Source organism: Dipodomys spectabilis, unplaced genomic scaffold, assembly GCF_019054845.1.
Source record: "Dipodomys spectabilis isolate Male_0828 unplaced genomic scaffold, ASM1905484v1 ptg000511l, whole genome shotgun sequence".
NCBI lineage: Eukaryota > Metazoa > Chordata > Mammalia > Rodentia > Heteromyidae > Dipodomys > Dipodomys spectabilis.
This window is the reverse complement of record NW_024871188.1, coordinates 946,140-962,500: the sequence shown is the minus strand read 5'-3', so window position 1 is coordinate 962,500 and position 16,361 is coordinate 946,140. Positions and strand designations below refer to the sequence as shown.

Genomic DNA, 16,361 nt, shown 5'->3' with positions numbered 1-16,361 from the left:
AGAAGAAAGGTTGGGGTGTGACTCAGGTAGCACCCACACCTGTCTAGAAAGCAGAGCCCAAAAAAGGAAAAACAAAACAACAAAAACCACCTCGTTCACACACACACCAAATCTCTCCTACCTCCAGCCATTCCCCAGCTGTGCATCCTCCAGTCCATGCCTTAACCTCTCTGAAAGTCCTGCTTTGGATGGCAAAGTCAAGTTGTGCAAAGGTTTACACAAAGCAAAGACATCAAATGGCTTTAAATGCAGGGGGAAGGGGGAGAGAAGTGGCCCAGAATGCTGTTTGGCTCCTGCAAAAATGGTTCCTCCCATCCCAGCCACCATGGTTACCATGACAACCTCGGGGCCAGCCCCTTCCTCCCTGCCTTTCCATCCACCACTTTCCAACCGGAGTCACCCCACGTCCCCTTGTCCTTCGTGCAGTAATCCTAGCTGCTCAGGAGGCTGAGATCTGAGGATCAGGGTTTGAAGTGGGCTCCAGCAGGGAAGTCCAGGAGACTCATCTCCAATGAATCACCATAAAAGTTGGCAGTGGAGCTGTGGCTCAAGTGGTGGATTGGGATGGCGTCCAGGCCCTGAGTTTAAGCCCTACTACAGGAAGGAAGGAAGGAAGCAAGGAAGGAAGGAAGGGAGGGAAGGAGGGAAGAAGGGAGGGGGGAGGGAGGGAAGGAGGCAGGGAGGGAAGGAGGGAAGGAAGGAAGGAAGGAAGGAAGGAAGGAAGGAAGGAAGGAAGGAAGGAAGGGAAAGGAAGGGGAAGGAAGGAAGGAAAGAAGGAAGGAAAAGAAAATGCAGAGCATCGTAGTTCTCACCTATAATCCTAGCAGCAATCAGGAAAATCCAGATTCCAGGCCAGTGAGACCCTTTCAAAACGATGAACTGGGGCTGGGAAGGTGGCTCAGTGGTAGAGTGCTTGCCTTGCATGCATGAGGCCCTGAGTTCAATCCCTCAGCACCACAGAAGCAGAAAAAGCCGGAAGTGGCGCTGTGGCTCAAGTGGTAGAGCACTAGCCTTGAGCTGAAGAGCTGAGGGACAGCGCCCAGGCCCAGAGTTCAGGCCCCACGACTGACAAAACAACAACAACAAAAAAATCTGACAGAGTGTCCTCAGAGCTCCTCCGGAGTAGCTGGGATGACAGGTGGGAGCCACTGCGCCCTCCTGCCTTTGCTTGGCATCTTCTTAACAACCATGCACGCATGGATTCTTTTTCTTCTCTTATTTTGTGGGTTGTGGGGCTGGAACTCAGGGCCTGGGCGCTGTCCCTGAGCTGCTTTGGATTCAGGCTAGCGCTCCACACTGTGAGCCACAGCTGCTCTTCCGGTTTTCAAGTGATTCATTGGAGAGAGGAGTCTCAAGGACTTTCCTGTCCTGGGCTGGCTTTGCACCGCGATCCTCAGATCTCAGCCTCCTCAGTAGCTGGGATGACAGGCGTGCCAAGGCCTGGCCCATGCACTCATTGCTTTTTCTTGTCGGTCGTGGGCCTGAACTCTGGGCCTGGGCGCCGTCCCTCAGCTCTTCAGCTCAAGGCTAGCGCTCTACCACTTGAGCCACAGCGCCACTTCCGGCTTTTTCTGCTTCTGTGGTGCTGAGGGATCGAACCCAGGCCTCGGGCGTGCAAGGCAAGCGCTCTCGCGCTGGGCCTCATTTCCTCAAGCCGGTGTTTGCGCCTCGGCCACCCCGGGAGCCCGGCTCCTCCGAGGTGCCCCCCCCCCGCGGGGCTCAGGCCTCAGACCCCGGACTCCAGCCTCGGCCTCCGCGGGCCGGGCTCCGGGCTGGACGTCGGCCCAGCCCCTAACACCCCGGCCTGCGGCCCAGACGCCAGAGCGGAGCATCGCCCGCCCGGCAAACTGCGGGCACGGAGGTTCCTGACCCGGATCCAGACCCGGAGGCCGGGCTCCGCGATCCGGGCTCCGCGATCCGGGCTCCGGGCTCTGCGATCCGGGCTCCGGGCTCCGCGATCCGGGCTCCGGGCTCCGCGATCCGGGCTCCGCGATCCGGGCTCCGGGCTCCGCGATCCGGGCTCCGGGCTCCGCGATCCGGGCTCCGGGCCGGCGCGGCCGTTGCGTTTTATTTGATTATTTGTTTTTGAAAATCTGGCGCCAAAATCCAGTCCCGGGCGGGACGGAGGCGCCGGGGGCGCGGAGGGAGCGGGAAGGGGCGGCCCGGGGGTCAGAGGTCAGCACCCCGTGTCCCCAAAGCAGATAGCGAGTGTCCACCCTCTTCCCGCGCTCGCGTCCAGACCCGGGGGGGGGGCCTCCGTGCCTCAGTTTCCCCCGCCCAGGAACCGGGTCCACCCCGAGTCTCTCCCCCCTCGCCCCTGCCATGTGAAGTTGATCCCAGAACCCCGGGATCGGACCCTTGGGGTCATCATCAGCGCCAAAATTTTGAAAGTCGCCGGACCCGCCCCCCTCCCGTCCCCGCATCCCGTCTGTAAATCTGGGCGGGGGGGAGCTCGGGACCCCCACCAGGGCAGCGCGGGGGGCTCTGGGACTTGGAGTCCAGTCTACCAGCGGCGTTGGGGGGAGGGGTGGGGACTCCCCCACATCGAGCCCCGCCCAGTGCCCAGGAAAAGGAAAACAAAAAGCGCAGGCGGGGAGCCGATGCCCGCCTTCTGCGGCCCGGAGACGGCGGGACAGATCCAGGACCGGAGCGGTGCGAAGGGAACCGCGGGCCTGGCGGAAGGAACGGCATGGGCAAAGGCCCGGGGGCCGCCAGGCAGGCCTGGGGCGGGCGTGGCCTGCAGGGCAATGATGGAGGCGGTGGGGATGTATTCTTTTTGGTGCCTGTACTTGGGCTTGAACTCGGGGACGGGGCGCTGTCCCTGAGCTTTCCGTGTGTGTGTTGGAGATAAAGAGTCTCACGGACTTTCCTGTCCGGCTGGCTTCGAACCTTGATCCTGAAGTAGCCAGGATGACAGGCGTGAGTTGCCGGCTCCCGGGGCTGTGTTTTTCAAATTTCATTGCACGGATGCTCCCACTTCCGCTGCTTCCCCGCCCCTGACATCCTTTGAAGGAATAGTTGTCAATCAGCCGCGGCGGGATCCTTCCCACTCCCCACCGCAAGAACCAGCCGGAAACTACAAGTCCCAGCGTGCCTCGCGGCGACGGCGCCCCAACTACATCTCCCAGCGTTCTTCGCGCTCTTCCCCCCGGCGTGCCCCGCGCGGGCGCGCGCGCGCGAGCGATCGAGGCGAGGCGAGGCGAGGCGGCGGCACAGCAGCGACGGCGGCGGCCGGTGACGGCGGCGCCATCTTTCGCGGCGCGGATTGAATGAGCGCGCCGAGCCCGGGTCGCCGTCGGGAGCCGCGCGGGCCGCGAGCCGCCGCCGCCGCCATGGCCTCCCCGCTGCCCGGCCGCGCGGGCGGCGCCGCCACGCCGCTGTCGCCCACGCGCCTGTCGCGGCTGCAGGAGAAGGAAGAGCTGCGGGAGCTCAACGACCGCCTGGCCGTCTACATCGACCGCGTCCGCGCCCTCGAGCTGGAGAACGACCGGCTGCTGCTCAAGATCTCGGAGAAGGAGGAGGTGACCACGCGCGAGGTACGCGGGGGGGGGGGCAGAGGGGGGGCGGGGGCGCCCGGGACCCCCGGGGAGGGCGGGACGGGCAAGGCCCCGCCCCCCGGCGCCCCCCCCCCCCCGCCGATTTCCGGAGATCCGAACTGCAGATTGCCGGGGATCGCGGAAACCCCAGGGCCGAGGGTTCAGAAAGGTCTTGCCCCCTAACGGGGCCGGGGAGGGGGGGACAAGGGTGTTTTTTTGGGGGGGGAGGGTCCCTGAAAGGAGTGCCCTGAGGGACCTCGTCCCTGAGATTCCAGGGAACCTCGGGGTGACGCTTCCACAGGGGTCCCGAGGGACAGGTGCCAGCCAGGTCCTCCTCACCCAACCCGGGGGAGGGCCAAGGCTGTCTTGGGGGGGTGGGGCGCCCTGAGTATGGACGACCGAGGAGGATCAGGGCGCGGGGGCTTCCTGGGGAGTTCCCCCAGGGAATGACCTGGATTATCCGAGGAAAAGGTGCAGGGAATTTGGGGTCACTCTGCCTTGGGAACCACAGTGTGGGGTGGTGTGCTTTATCCCTGCTAGGAGGTTTGGGGGACCTCCTCCCCCCCTATAAGGGGGTGTGAGCCTGAGTGGACTACCCCACCCCTAACGGGTTAGGCATGTGGTTGGCAACTCGGTGAGGGGTGTTAAAGTCTCTGGGGAGGGGCTCTGGGGTGTCACGTGATCTTGGTTCTCAAGGCTTTTGGGGTCTGAGTGTCTCTTGGAGATCAGGGGGCCTCAGTTGGGCCTGGGACTTGTTGGTCTATCCAACTCCACCCCAAGAAAAATGTGAAGTAGGGGATGGGTGAAGATCTTGGACCCAGTGGCACCTTTGGGGTTCGGGGATACTGGAAGACTTAACTAGCGATAAGGAAGCTCCACACCCCATCATAGGTGTAGGAGTGTGTGTGTGCTGACCAGGGGTCCTTGGGACAGACCCCTGGCTGTGGTCCTGACCCAGGAGTGGCTCTTTGCTTTCTCACAGAACCCCGCCCAGTCCAATGGCGGGTCTCCAGAGGAAGGGGGTCCCCCTACTTACATGGATAAGTCCAGGGTGTCACTAGGGGTTTTGGCAACCCTGGAAGGACCCCAGGGCTGGAGTGAGTGAGCCGCCTGCAGGGGACTGAGTACCTGCTGCTACCACACACACACGGGCTTTTGGGGCAGGACGAGGGTACTACGAGTGTGTTTTCAAGTCACTACTTTTTGTGCCAGTCCTGGGCTTGAACTCAGGACCTGGGTGCCGTCCCTGAGCTTTTTTGCTCAAGGCTAGTCCTCTACCACTTGAGCCATGGCTCCATTGGAAACTAGAGTCCCATGGACTTTTCCTGCTAGGGCTGGCTTTGCACTGAGATCCTCAGATCTCAGCCTACTAAGTAGCTAGGATCACAGGTGTGAGCTGTGGGGGCCTGGTTGGCCACGTGGATTTTGAGCCTCTGTTTGGCTCTCTGCCTCATGATGGAAGAGTTATCCCCATGGCTGCCTGCCTGGGGGCTTTACCTGGGGGCATCTCAGTCCCCAGGCTGGTTGCTGTCTGTCAGACAGGCTGAGTAGCTTCAGATTGGGGTCTTAACTGGCCTCCTGTCGTGTGGGGGTGCTTTTGGGGTGTTGGACTGGCTTAGTGTGCAAGAAGCCCTGCTCTCCTGGCCTGTTCACCTGTTTGTGCTTTGGCGGTGTCTGGGGTGGCTTATTAAGACCCTCAGGCCGGGTGCCGCTGGTTCACGCCTGTCATCCTAGTACTCAGGTGTCTGAGATCTGAAAATCACGGTTCAATTCCAGCCCAGACTTCCATGAGACTTATCTACACAAAACCACCAGAAAACCAGAAGTGCCGCTGTGGCTCAAGTGGCAGAGCGCTCCCCCAGTGTCTTCTGTTTCCCGCAGCCCTGTCCACTCGTCTCTGGGGGAAGAGGATCCCAGACCCAGAGGGAAGGGGCTGTTTTGTCACCCTGCCCTGGATCCCTGTCAGTGCCCCTTCTCTCCCCTACCCATGGCGGTCAGTAGGAGGCCTCAGCCTCTTCCCCATGTATGACATGGGGTGACAAGAGGTGAGGGGCCTGAGCTTGCCCTGCCCACAGGGGCAGTGACCCAAGATCCTACACTTGGCCAACAGGGAGACTCGGCTGGTCTTTAGGGCCCTGTTGCTCCAGGTGAGCCCCACATTTCAGCCTGAACCCCACATTCTACATGCAGGACACCCGAGTCCCAGCAAGCCTGTGTGGTGTTGCCTTAAGTGCCAGGTCCTTGGCAGCCTCTTCTCTGGCCCGTGGGCATGGGGTAGTGGCCGCCCATGGACAGGATGGACCTTGAGCTCCCATCCAGTGGACTTGCAGTTCAGTGCTGTAGTGTGGTCTAGGCTGGCCAGTTCTGGAACATTCCATCACCCATTCCCTCCCAGCCTCAGGAGGGCAGTCCACTCCCCTGTCTCTGGATCCCTCTGTCTGGCTGTCCCATCAGTGGAGGACCCCCCCACATTGTGGGGTGTCTAGCTCATCCGACCCTGGCCTGTGGCATTGCAGTGTTGGTGGAGCACATGGGAGTGACCACCCCTCTCCATAGACACTTTTTCTAGATGGTTCTTTGTTGTCAGGGGTGTGCATGCTGGGCAGGTGGACTCTTGGTGCTCTTCAGAGGTGCCCTGGGCTGCGAGCCCTGTGGCTGTGCCAGGGTGGCACTTCTGCCGGGTGAGCGCCCAGCCCCCCCCCACTGCGGGGTGAGCGCCCAGCCCCCCCCCACTGCGGGGTGAGCGCCCAGCCCCCCCCCCCCACTGCGGGGTGAGCGCCCAGCCCCCCCCCCCACTGCGGGGTGAGCGCCCAGCCCCCCCCCACTGCGGGGTGAGCGCCCAGCCCCCCCCACTGCGGGGTGAGTGCCCAGCCCCCCCCCACACTTGTGGCTGCGGGGGAGGGGGGCGGGGGCTCCGTCGGGGTTTGCTGCACTTGTGTCTAAACGCATTAGCACGTAGCCCTGGGTGTGAGGAGATGAGGGAGGGGTGCCAAGGACAGTGGGAAACCCGAGTCCTCCCAGCTGCTGTGTGTGGCCAAGGCAGGGACAAGTGGCATCCCGGGAGCCCGGCAGGTGGCAGCTGTGGGACCACGTGGAGTGGACGCCTGGCTCTAACGCCAGCTGGCGATGAGCTTGGCTCAGGAAGAGGCTTTCCCCATCCAGGGGAACCGTCCTTGTCCCTCCCCTCCCTGCCTGTCTTCCTCCCCCCAACAACTTGTCTCCCCATCTTCCCCTCCCCCCTGGCCTATCTCCCCTCCCTCCCTAGCCTTGCTGCTGGGACCCTGTTGGGCGTGGGGGCTCCTGATCCACGGCTGCCACGTGCCAGTGGGCGGAGCTTGGCCCGAAGGGGTCAGGAGACCTCTTGAACCACCTGAGAGAGGGAAGCAGACTCTGGTGCGGGTGTTGGTCTCGGGATGGCAGCGTGGGGTCCTGTACACACTGAGTCACCATCATAAGCCCCCCCCCCCTTTGAGAGATTGGAAGTGGTTCTGAACTGGGGCTGGGCAGTGGGCCCCCAGGCCCCATCTGGGGACACAGGTGCCTGTCGCCACCGGGGAGCTCCCTGTGAGCGGCTGTCACTGGGCTGGGGTCTCCCGGGGCCTTCATGCGGGGCTGCCTCCCCAGGTGAGCGGCATCAAGGCGCTGTACGAGTCGGAGTTGGCTGATGCCCGGCGGGTGCTGGACGAGACGGCCCGAGAGCGCGCCCGCCTGCAGATCGAGATCGGCAAAGCGAGAGCCGAGCTGGAAGAGGCCGACAAGAGGTAGGTGGCCACGGGGAGGCCCAGCATGGGCAGCCTCCGTGGGACAGGCTGGAGGCCCTCAGAAGCCGCAGTTGCCCGTGGGGCTCCCTGGGAGAAGTGGGGTGCGTAGGCACGCTTATTGGGACAGCTGTGGGGCCCACAGTGGTGAGACCCTGTGGGCGTGGCCTTGTTCTGTAATGGGATTAAGCTCTGGGTTGGCTTTGACCTGGGTATTGTGTGGTCTCTTCCCACTGCTCTCTGTGATGACCCCTTGGGGTGGGCCCCTTGCAGGGAGACGCCCCTTTCAGTGGGCGGGTCAAAAGGCCTTTCTAGGCCAACTGCCCTGGCCACCTGGTGTTGGACAGGTAGCTAGTCCCGCTCACATTGGAATTCAGCCTGGGGCTAGGTCCTCATTTCCAGCAGTGTCCAGAGCCCCACACATGTTCGAGGGGAGGCCCACTCCACAGGCCTTCCCTGTGCTGGGAGATGTCGCCCTCCAGGCCACCCAGGTCCGTGCGCCACCCACCCAGAGCTCCGGGCTCTCAGGGACTATTTGAGCATTCACACTGGGGGTCCAGGTGCCAGGAATTGGGGAATCAGACCTCAGGCTCCCATGTGGCGCTCGCTGCCCAGCCCAGCCCAGGCTGCCACCTCCCCCCACAATTCCTGGGTAGGTGCGTGGCTGTGGCTCAGGGTATTCCCGGGACTAGCGAAGGAGAGCATGGGGATGGGCCACACGGACCGGGAGAGTCCACGTCACTGGATCTCCCACAGCTGTTTGTGCTCTTGGCCGTGTTGGGCGATGAACCCAGGTCCTGCACAGGGCATCTAGGTGCTCCCTGAGCTGCCCCCAGCCCTGGTTCTTACCTTAAACAGTTGAGAGCAGCAAACCTTGCCAGATGTGTCCCCCCCCTGTATTTTTGTCAGTCATGGGACTTGAACTCTGGGCCTTCAGAGCTGGTCCTTCAGCTCAAGGTGAGTGCTCTACCTGAGTCACAGCGCCACTTCCAGTTTTCTGATGGTTTATTGGAAATCAGAGGAGTCTCATGGACTTTTCTGCCCAGGTTGGCTTTGAACCGTGATTATCAGATCTCAGCCTCTTGAGTAGCTAGGATTATAGGCATGAGCCACCAGCGCCCAGCTGTCCTTTTCTTGTTTGGTTTACGGCTTGAACTAAGGCCTGGGTGCTGTCCCTCAGCTCTTGAGCTCAAGGCTAGCACTCTACCACTGGAGCTACCGTACCACTTCCGGTTTTTTTTATTTATGTGGTACTGAGGAATGGAACCCAGGATTTCATGCATGCTAGGCAAGCACTCTACCACTAAGCCACATTCCCAGCCCAGTTGTCCCTTTATATAGCATCACATCCTTCTGGACCCTCTTCCAGCTGATGGCTTCAGGAAATCTCTGCTGGCACTCCATGGTGGGTCTGCTTTATGTGTCTGCTTAAATATGGGTGCTTGAGCCTCAGCCACACTCGCCACATGGTGCCCTGCCATTTAAAGTTAGGATCCAGCCTCTCCTTCCTTTGCCAGTCCCACTCTGGCCCCTGAGGTCTCCTCAGTGCTGGGCACACCTCACCCCAGGACCTTTGCATCACTGGGCATGCTCTGCATGCTCGGTCCAGCCTGGTCTGCAGGTCTGCAGCACCACTTCCAGCTGGCACCTCTAGCCCACCTTCCTTTCCTGCTGCCCAAGGCCCTGGTCTGTCCGTGTATGCTCAGGAACTGTGTTGTGAGGGCACAGGTCATGTCCCGGGGCCTTGCCTGTGTGGTTGGATGGCTCCGGTGTCCCCCAAAAGTCCACCTCAGGGACTTGAGGTGTGCAGCCCTGTAGCTATGTACAGTCTGTGCTCTGGGTACGGAGCCTGCACCATGCTCACCATGGAGCCTGTCAGGACTGTGGTGCTTGCAGTGTGGAGCGTGGAGGCCAGCAGTACCCCGTGTGCAAGCCCAGGGGCAGACCAGGACACAAGATCAGAATCCAAGAGCCAAAACCCCACGTTCTCAGTGTTCATGTTGAGGACTGTGCTTGGGGGCCAGGCATTGGTGGCTCACGCCTGTAATCCTAGCTACTCAGGAGGCTGAAATCTGAGGATCACAGTTCAAAGCCAGCCCCGGGCAGGAAAGTCCATAAGACTCTTCTCTCCAATGAACCACCAGAAAACCAGAAGTGGCTCTGTGGCTCAAGTGGTAGAGCGTTTGCCTTTTGCTGAAGAGCTGAGGGACAGCGTCTAGGCCCAGAGTTTAAGCTCCATGACTGACCAAGAAAAAAAGAAAAGACTGTGCCTGGGTTTTCTGACTTATAGAACTGCTGGGTGAGCCTGCTCAGTTACAAACAAGGCACTCTTTCCAAAGACAGTTTCCCTCTGTAACTTTAATCAATGACATGCAGTTCCCTGTCCCAGCCCTCACGGGGGAGGGGCTGGCAGAGCCCCTGCTCCAGGTTGCTATGTGCAACTGTTGTCCTGGGGTACATCATGGAACTGGCCCTAGTGATCTGATGAGCTCCAAGGTGACCCTCTGGACACTGCCCAAACACTTCTTGATGACCAGGTAACTGCACATCCTCCTGTCTTAACTTCGCTGCTTGACTTCCAGCGCCAAGAAGAGGGAAGGAGAGCTCACGGTGGCCCAGGGCCGCGTGAAGGACCTGGAGTCTCAGTTCCACCGCAGCGAGGCCGAGCTGGCCGCCGCCCTCAGTGACAAGCGCAGCCTGGAGAGCGACGTGGCGGAGCTGCGGGCGCAGCTGGCCAAGGTGGGCCTGGTGGAGCCAGGCGGCCACAGGGGAGGGCCCTGGGGACCTGAGGGCTGGCCCGGCGGAGTGCGCGCGCTCAGATCATCCCCTCAGCTCTGTGTGTCTCTCAGGCCGAGGATGGTCACGCAGTGGCCAAAAAGCAGCTGGAGAAAGAGACGCTGATGCGCGTGGACCTGGAGAACCGCTGCCAGAGCCTGCAGGAGGAGCTGGACTTCCGCAAGAGCGTGTTCGAGGAGGTGAGGGGTGCTTGGCACTGGGGGCTTCTTCCTGTGGCCTCCCCCCCTTCTCCTGCTGCTTCTGGGTGTCCAGGTAGAGACCCTTGTCATGGGCCGGCCACCTGAGTAGCCTAGGACATCTCTTGAAACCTGTGAAGATCTGTGTGCACACAGCCAGTCAGGCTTGGGGTCAGGGTGTGGACAGGCCTTTGACAGGGACAGTGTTTAGCCTACCAGGTGTCCCCTTAGACACCAGCACAGCCCCCCAGCCCTGCCCCCGCCTCTCCAGCTCCCTCACATGGCCGTGCTGTGTGGCTGGCCACACGCATCACAGAGCCTGGCTATGCTGTCATAGGCCAGGCCAGAACCCTGCTCAGCGCCGTGGACGCGGCCTGGCACGCTGCGGGGGAGGATGCCTGTGCAGCTGAGGAGCAGTGTCCAGGGCTCGCCAGGCCCGGCCACGGCGCCAGCCACCATGAGGGGTCGCATGCCTAGGAAGGGGCAGGTGGAGAAGCCCCTGAGGATCTCTGTGAGGAGGGGAGTCCTGAGAAGGGCTTTGGGGGCCACTCGGAAGCGGGGCCCCATGAGGAGCCCTCAGAGAAAGTTGGTACAGGCTGTCAGAGCTGCCCATCGCAGCTCTCTGAAGGTAACAGCGCTCAGCCTGGCCAGCTTCAGCCTCCACTGGAGCTGACGATGTCTGCCCACCCCTGGGGACAAGGCAGGGAGGGAGAGATGGATGGGCGGACGGATGCATGGATACCTGCATGGATGTATGTAGATAGAAAGTAGACAGACACTTCTGTGCTCCATGATCGGGTGGCAAAGGGCAGATCTTCCCGCCAGTGGAGCAGTGCTGCATTCACACTGCACCCCTCCTCCTGTCCCTGGCTACCCTGGTGGCCTGGGCCTCTGTCACCTCAGTTGGACCACCACCTTGAGCGCTGGGGGTGAACTCTCAGTACCTGTGTGTAGGGGAGCTACTAGAGCAGGACCAGAGTCTCAATGTGTGTGAACTGCACACTCAGCCTGGTAATGCATCTCTTTGTTTTGTGCTTTTTTGTGTGTGCCAGTGCTAGGCTTGAACTCCTGGCTTTATGCTCTGGCTTTGCTTTTTCACTCAAGGCTGGAGCTCTACCACTTGAGCCACAGCTCCACTTCAGTTTTTTTTGTTGGCTAATTGGATATAAGAGTCTCACAGGTCAGCTTCTGGTGGCTCACGTCTGTAATCCTAGCTACTCCAGTGGCTGAGATCTGAGGATCACAGTTCAAATCCAGGCTGGACTTCTGTGAGACTCTTTTTTTTCCTTTGGTCGGTTGTAGGGCTTGAACTCTGGGCCTGGGCACTATCCCTGCACTCTTCAGCTCAAGGCGAGTACTCTACCACTTGAGCCACAGCGCCACTTCTGGTTTTCTAGTGGTTTATTGGAGATGAGTCTCACCGACTTTCCTGCCCAGGCTGGCTTTGAACCTCCTGAGTAGCTAGGATTACAGGCGTGAGCCACTGGCACCTGGCTCTGTGAGACTTTTTTTTTTTTTTTTTTTTGGTCCGGTCGTGGGGCCTGAACAAGGCTAGCACTCTACCACTTGATCCACAGTACCACTTCCAGCTTTTTTCTTTTTGCTTATGTGGTGCTGAGGAATCGAACCTAGGGCCTCAGGCATGCAAGGCAAGCGCTCTACCACTGAGCCACCTTCCCAGCCCTCTGTGAGACTCTTATCTCCAATAAACCACCAGAAAATTGGAAGTGGTGCTGTGGCTCAAGTGGTAGAGCGCTAGCCTTGAGCTGAAGAGCTGAGGGACAGGGGCTGGGAAGGTGGCTCAGTGGTAGAGCTCTTGCCTCGCATGCATGAGGTCCTGGGTTCAATTCCTCAGCACCACATAAGCAGAAAAAAAAGCTGGAATTGGCGCTGTGGCTCAAGTGGTTGGGCGGTCGCCTTGAGGAAGATCTGAGGGACAGTGCCCAGGCTCAGAGTTCAGGCCTCATAACTGACCCCCCCAAAAAACAAGAGCTGAGGGACAGCGCCCAGGCCCTGAGTTCAAGCCCCACAACTGACAAAAAAAGAAAAAAAAGTCAGAGATTTCTCTGCGTGGGCTAGCTTCGAGCCTCAATCCTCACATCCAGTCTCCTGAGTAGCCAGGATTACAGGTGCAAGCTCGCACCTCAGGGTGCTAGCTACAGCTTGTAGGGTCTGCACAGGTTGTGCATGGTTTCTGTTTGTACCAGAACATTGTGCCCGCTTCCAGCTCTGGGCCCCCACCAGGGCAGAGACCTGGGAACTTGCAAGCCCGGGGGCCTGGAGTCTGCCGTCCTCACTGAGCTGGCACCCGGCTCTCTGTACGGCCATGTGGTGCTGTGCAGTGCCCCGGGGTGGGTGACCAGAGGTGGGGTCCCCCGGGAGATCGAGGCTGGGGCTCACTGGTGTGCGGCGGCCACCCTGCCCTGCCAGGAGGTGCGAGAGACGCGGCGGCGGCATGAGCGACGCCTGGTGGAGGTGGACAGCGGGCGGCAGCAGGAGTTCGACTCCAAGCTGGCCCGGGCGCTCGAGGAGCTGCGCGGCCAGCATGACCAGCAAGTGCAGCTTTACCGCCAGGAGCTGGAGCAGACCTACCAGGCCAAGGTGCGGCCATGGGGATCCCACACTCCCTGTGCCCCCCATCCCTCACCTCCTGCTGCCCCCTCGCCCCCATGCCCCTCATCCCTCACCTCCTACACCCCCCCTTCCTCCCCCCACAGCTGGACAACGCCAAGCTGAGCTCGGACCAGAACGACAAGGCGGCCAGTGCCGCACGGGAGGAGCTCCAGGAGGCGCGCATGCGCGTGGAGTCCCTCAGCTACCAGCTCTCGAGCCTGCAGAAGCAGGTGAGGCCCTGCGCTGCCCACGCATGCACTGCCCCGAGCGCCCCGGAGTCCGGGTCTCCCCTGCTGACCGGGCTGCTGTCTGCAGGCCAGCGCAGCCGAGGACCGCATCCGGGAGCTGGAGAGCTCCCTGGCCAGCGAGCGTGATAAGTTCCGCAAGATGCTGGATGCCAAGGAGCAGGAGATGACGGAGATGCGGGACGTGATGCAGCAGCAGCTAGCCGAGTACCAGGAGCTGCTGGACGTGAAGCTGGCACTGGACATGGAGATTAACGCCTACCGCAAGCTGCTGGAGGGCGAGGAGGAGAGGTGAGGGGGTCGGGGGAGGAGGGGGGACAAGAAGCCAGGTGCCGGGGGAGGGTGGCCAGGAGGGCTGGCTAGGCTTAGCAGGGGTGGGAGAGGATGGGAACGGGGTGCATGAGGGAGCGAAGCAACGGAGCCGGGTCAGCTGTAGTCACCCCTGCCTCCCCACTGAGCCAGGCTGAAGCTGTCCCCCAGCCCGTCCTCCCGGGTCACCATCTCGCGGGCCACGTCGAGCAGCAGCAGCAGCAGCGCGTCCGTGGTGGGCCGGTCGGGCCGCAGCAAGCGCCGGCGGCTGGAGGTGGAGGAGTCCCCGGGCAGCGCCTCCAGCGGCATCGGCTCAGGCAGCAGCAGCAGCAGCGGCAGCTTCCGCTTGGCCCAGCAGGCCTCCGCCGTGGGCAGCGTGAGCATTGAGGAGGTGGACCTGGAGGGCAGGTTCGTGCAGCTCAAGAACAACTCGGACAAGGTGAGTGGGCCAGGCCGTGGTGGTACTCAGGTGTCACTGTGCTGCTGGCTGTGGGTCTCACACATGTCTGCGTCCCCAGGACCAGTCCCTAGGGAACTGGAGGATCAAGAGGCAGGTCCTTGAGGGCGATGAGATTGCCTACAAGTTCACACCCAAGTACGTCCTGCGGGCTGGCCAGACCGTCACGGTAAGTAACAGCAGGGAAGGGGGGCGGGATGTCGGCCCCGAGGTCAGCACTGTGTCCGGGCCTTCCAGGAGCCTGGTGAAGGTGCCAGTCCCCCATCCCCTGCCATCGGAGTAGCAGGGCTCAAGGAGTGTCCCAGTTAGGGGCCTGGAATCCAAGGGACTTCCTGTGTGGCCCAGCCCCCGATTACAGAGTCTTTCTGCAGAAAGCTCTGCACCTCAGACCCTGCGTGGTCTTCTGGAAGGGCTGCATTCTTAATTCTAACCCCAGGGCCAGAGATAACTGATGGGTGCCCTGGTCCTCTAGGTGTGGGCAGCCGGTGCAGGGGTGGCCCATAGCCCCCCATCGACCCTGGTGTGGAAGAGCCAGAACAGCTGGGGCTCCGGTGAGAGCTTCCGAACCATCCTGGTCAACTCCGACGGAGAGGTGCGTGTGGGCCGGGAGCCCCCTCAGGCAGCGTGGGGCTGCTGGAGACAGGTGTGCGGTGGCGGGGCCTGGCTGGGCGCTAGTTCTGATGGCGCTCCTGGCCTGGGTGGGCTCGTGTTCCCAGGAGGTAGCTGTGCGAGCTGTGAAGCAGTCCTCCTCCGTGGCCAGGGAGAATGAGAACGGCGAGGAGGAGGTGGAAGCGGAGTTCGGAGAGGAGGACCTGTTCCACCAGCAGGTAGGGGAGGGGCCGCACTGCACCCCACGTAGACATACACATGTTCTTGGGGCCCCAGCAGAACACCTGAGGAGCCCCCTGACTTCTCAACTGGGAGCTTTTATGAGCCCTGGGGTGGTGGGTTCTGTGACAGTAGGGCTGGCCTGGGGGTTCCCAAGAGGTGGGCCTTGGCAGAGCAGAGTGTACCCCCCAACACTCCCCATGCTTCCTGCAGGCTGAGGTGCTGGCCAGTCAGAATGGCTCTGGGGACAGATAGTCCAGTTCACACAGATAGGGTAATGGAATATGGAAAGCTCTAGAAACGGTGTGTCACCGGGGCAGGGGTGTCGCCTCCCTGTGTGGACTCACTGCCCCCGCTGACAGGCACCCTCCATTCCTCACAGGGGGACCCGAGGACCACGTCCAGGGGCTGCTACGTCATGTGAGCTGCTCGGCAGCCCTCGGCCTTCCCAGAGCTACTGAAGAGTATTTTTTTATGGTTGGCTTCCCTTAGTCCTTGGTACATTTCTAGACAATTTCTAAGCAAACTGCCAGAAGGTGGCGCTGGCTCTGCTGTGCTTCCTGTATCCTTCGATCCCTACGTCCCCACTGTCCACTGTCCAGGAGACTTGTCCCTCCCATCCACCAAGGCAGGGCCAGTGGGGTGCTGCAGGAGCCCCCCCTCCTGGGTCTCACTGCCTGTGTGTGGAGGGCGGGCGTCAGCTAGGAGCAGCAGGAGGGGCCCCTTGAGTCTTGCGGTGGATAGTGGGAAACTAGTTGGGATTTGGTAGATGTGGGTATTTTTTTTTTTTTTTTTGGTCCGGTTGTGGGGCCTGAACTCTGGGCCTGGGCGCTGTCCCTCAGCTCTTCAACTCAAGGCTAGCGCTCTACCACTTGAGCCACAGTGCCACTTCTGGCTTTTTCTGCTTATGTGGTGCTGAGGAATCGAACCCAGGGCCTCAGGCATGCAAGGCAAGTGCTCTACCACTGAGCCACCTTCCCAGCCCCATGGGTATTATTTTTTAAATCTTAAAAACAAAACTCAGAATCCAGGTTCTAGCCAGGCAGGGGGTGGGGTGGGGTGGGGTACCAGTTTGTTACTATTCGGTGGCTCTACATCTGACACTGGGGTACCATCCTTGCACCCAGAATTGGGTGACGAGTAGGAGCGGCCAGCCCTGACTGCCCTGGATCTGAAGGTTGTGACATTCCTGCCAGTGGTGGCATGGGCAGGAGACCGGAGGGCGGCTTCTAGATCTAAGGCATATCCATTGTCCTTCCTAAACCTGAGGAAGAAGAAGGCAAGAGGAGGAAGCCTGGGGAGTGGGGTGCCCCCTTTCTAAGCCATCACCAGTACGCAAAAAAGGGAAAAGGTCAAAGTGGTTTGCTGAGCTCAGGAGCCAAGGCCAGGAGTCTGAGAGCGGTTGAGCGCGCGCGCTGGGTGGATCCTAACCTGCAGAGCTGGGCCCCTCACGTACACTGAATGTGTCTGCTTTGTGGCTTTATCTGTGACTTGCACTGCAGTGACCCTCCTAAGTCACACACGCTGATACCCGCCATCCTTCAAATGGTTCTGGCACCTGGCAGCCCTCTCCAATACTGTTTCCCCTCCCACACAGACACAGAAGTTATTTTTTTAATGGATATTTATTTTTTTACATTGGT

General features: G+C 60.8%; 1 protein-coding gene across 1 annotated transcript; it reads left to right on the top strand.

The window, feature by feature from the left end:
* Positions 1 to 3,245: 3,245 nt before the first annotated feature.
* Lmnb2 (lamin B2) lies at positions 3,246 to 15,530 on the top strand. The gene is made up of 12 exons (XM_042669846.1): positions 3,246 to 3,536; positions 7,161 to 7,297; positions 9,877 to 10,033; positions 10,144 to 10,269; positions 12,697 to 12,867; positions 12,984 to 13,109; positions 13,195 to 13,415; positions 13,587 to 13,872; positions 13,952 to 14,059; positions 14,363 to 14,482; positions 14,607 to 14,717; positions 15,101 to 15,530. The coding sequence occupies exons 1-12, from the start codon at positions 3,270 to 3,272 to the stop codon at positions 15,140 to 15,142; spliced, it is 1,872 nt and encodes a 623-aa protein (XP_042525780.1). The 5' UTR covers positions 3,246 to 3,269; the 3' UTR covers positions 15,143 to 15,530.
* The last annotated feature ends 831 nt before the right edge of the window (positions 15,531 to 16,361 follow it).

Bases quoted from the DNA above. Each gene is read 5' to 3' on its own strand.
- Lmnb2 (XM_042669846.1), top strand. From the start codon at position 3,270: ATGAGCGCGCCGAGCCCGGGTCGCCGTCGGGAGCCGCGCGGGCCGCGA. The intron at 13,873-13,951 runs GTGAGTGGGCCA...CTGCGTCCCCAG, and splicing joins TCAAGAACAACTCGGACAAG to GACCAGTCCCTAGGGAACTG. The intron at 14,718-15,100 runs GTAGGGGAGGGG...CATTCCTCACAG, and splicing joins AGGACCTGTTCCACCAGCAG to GGGGACCCGAGGACCACGTC.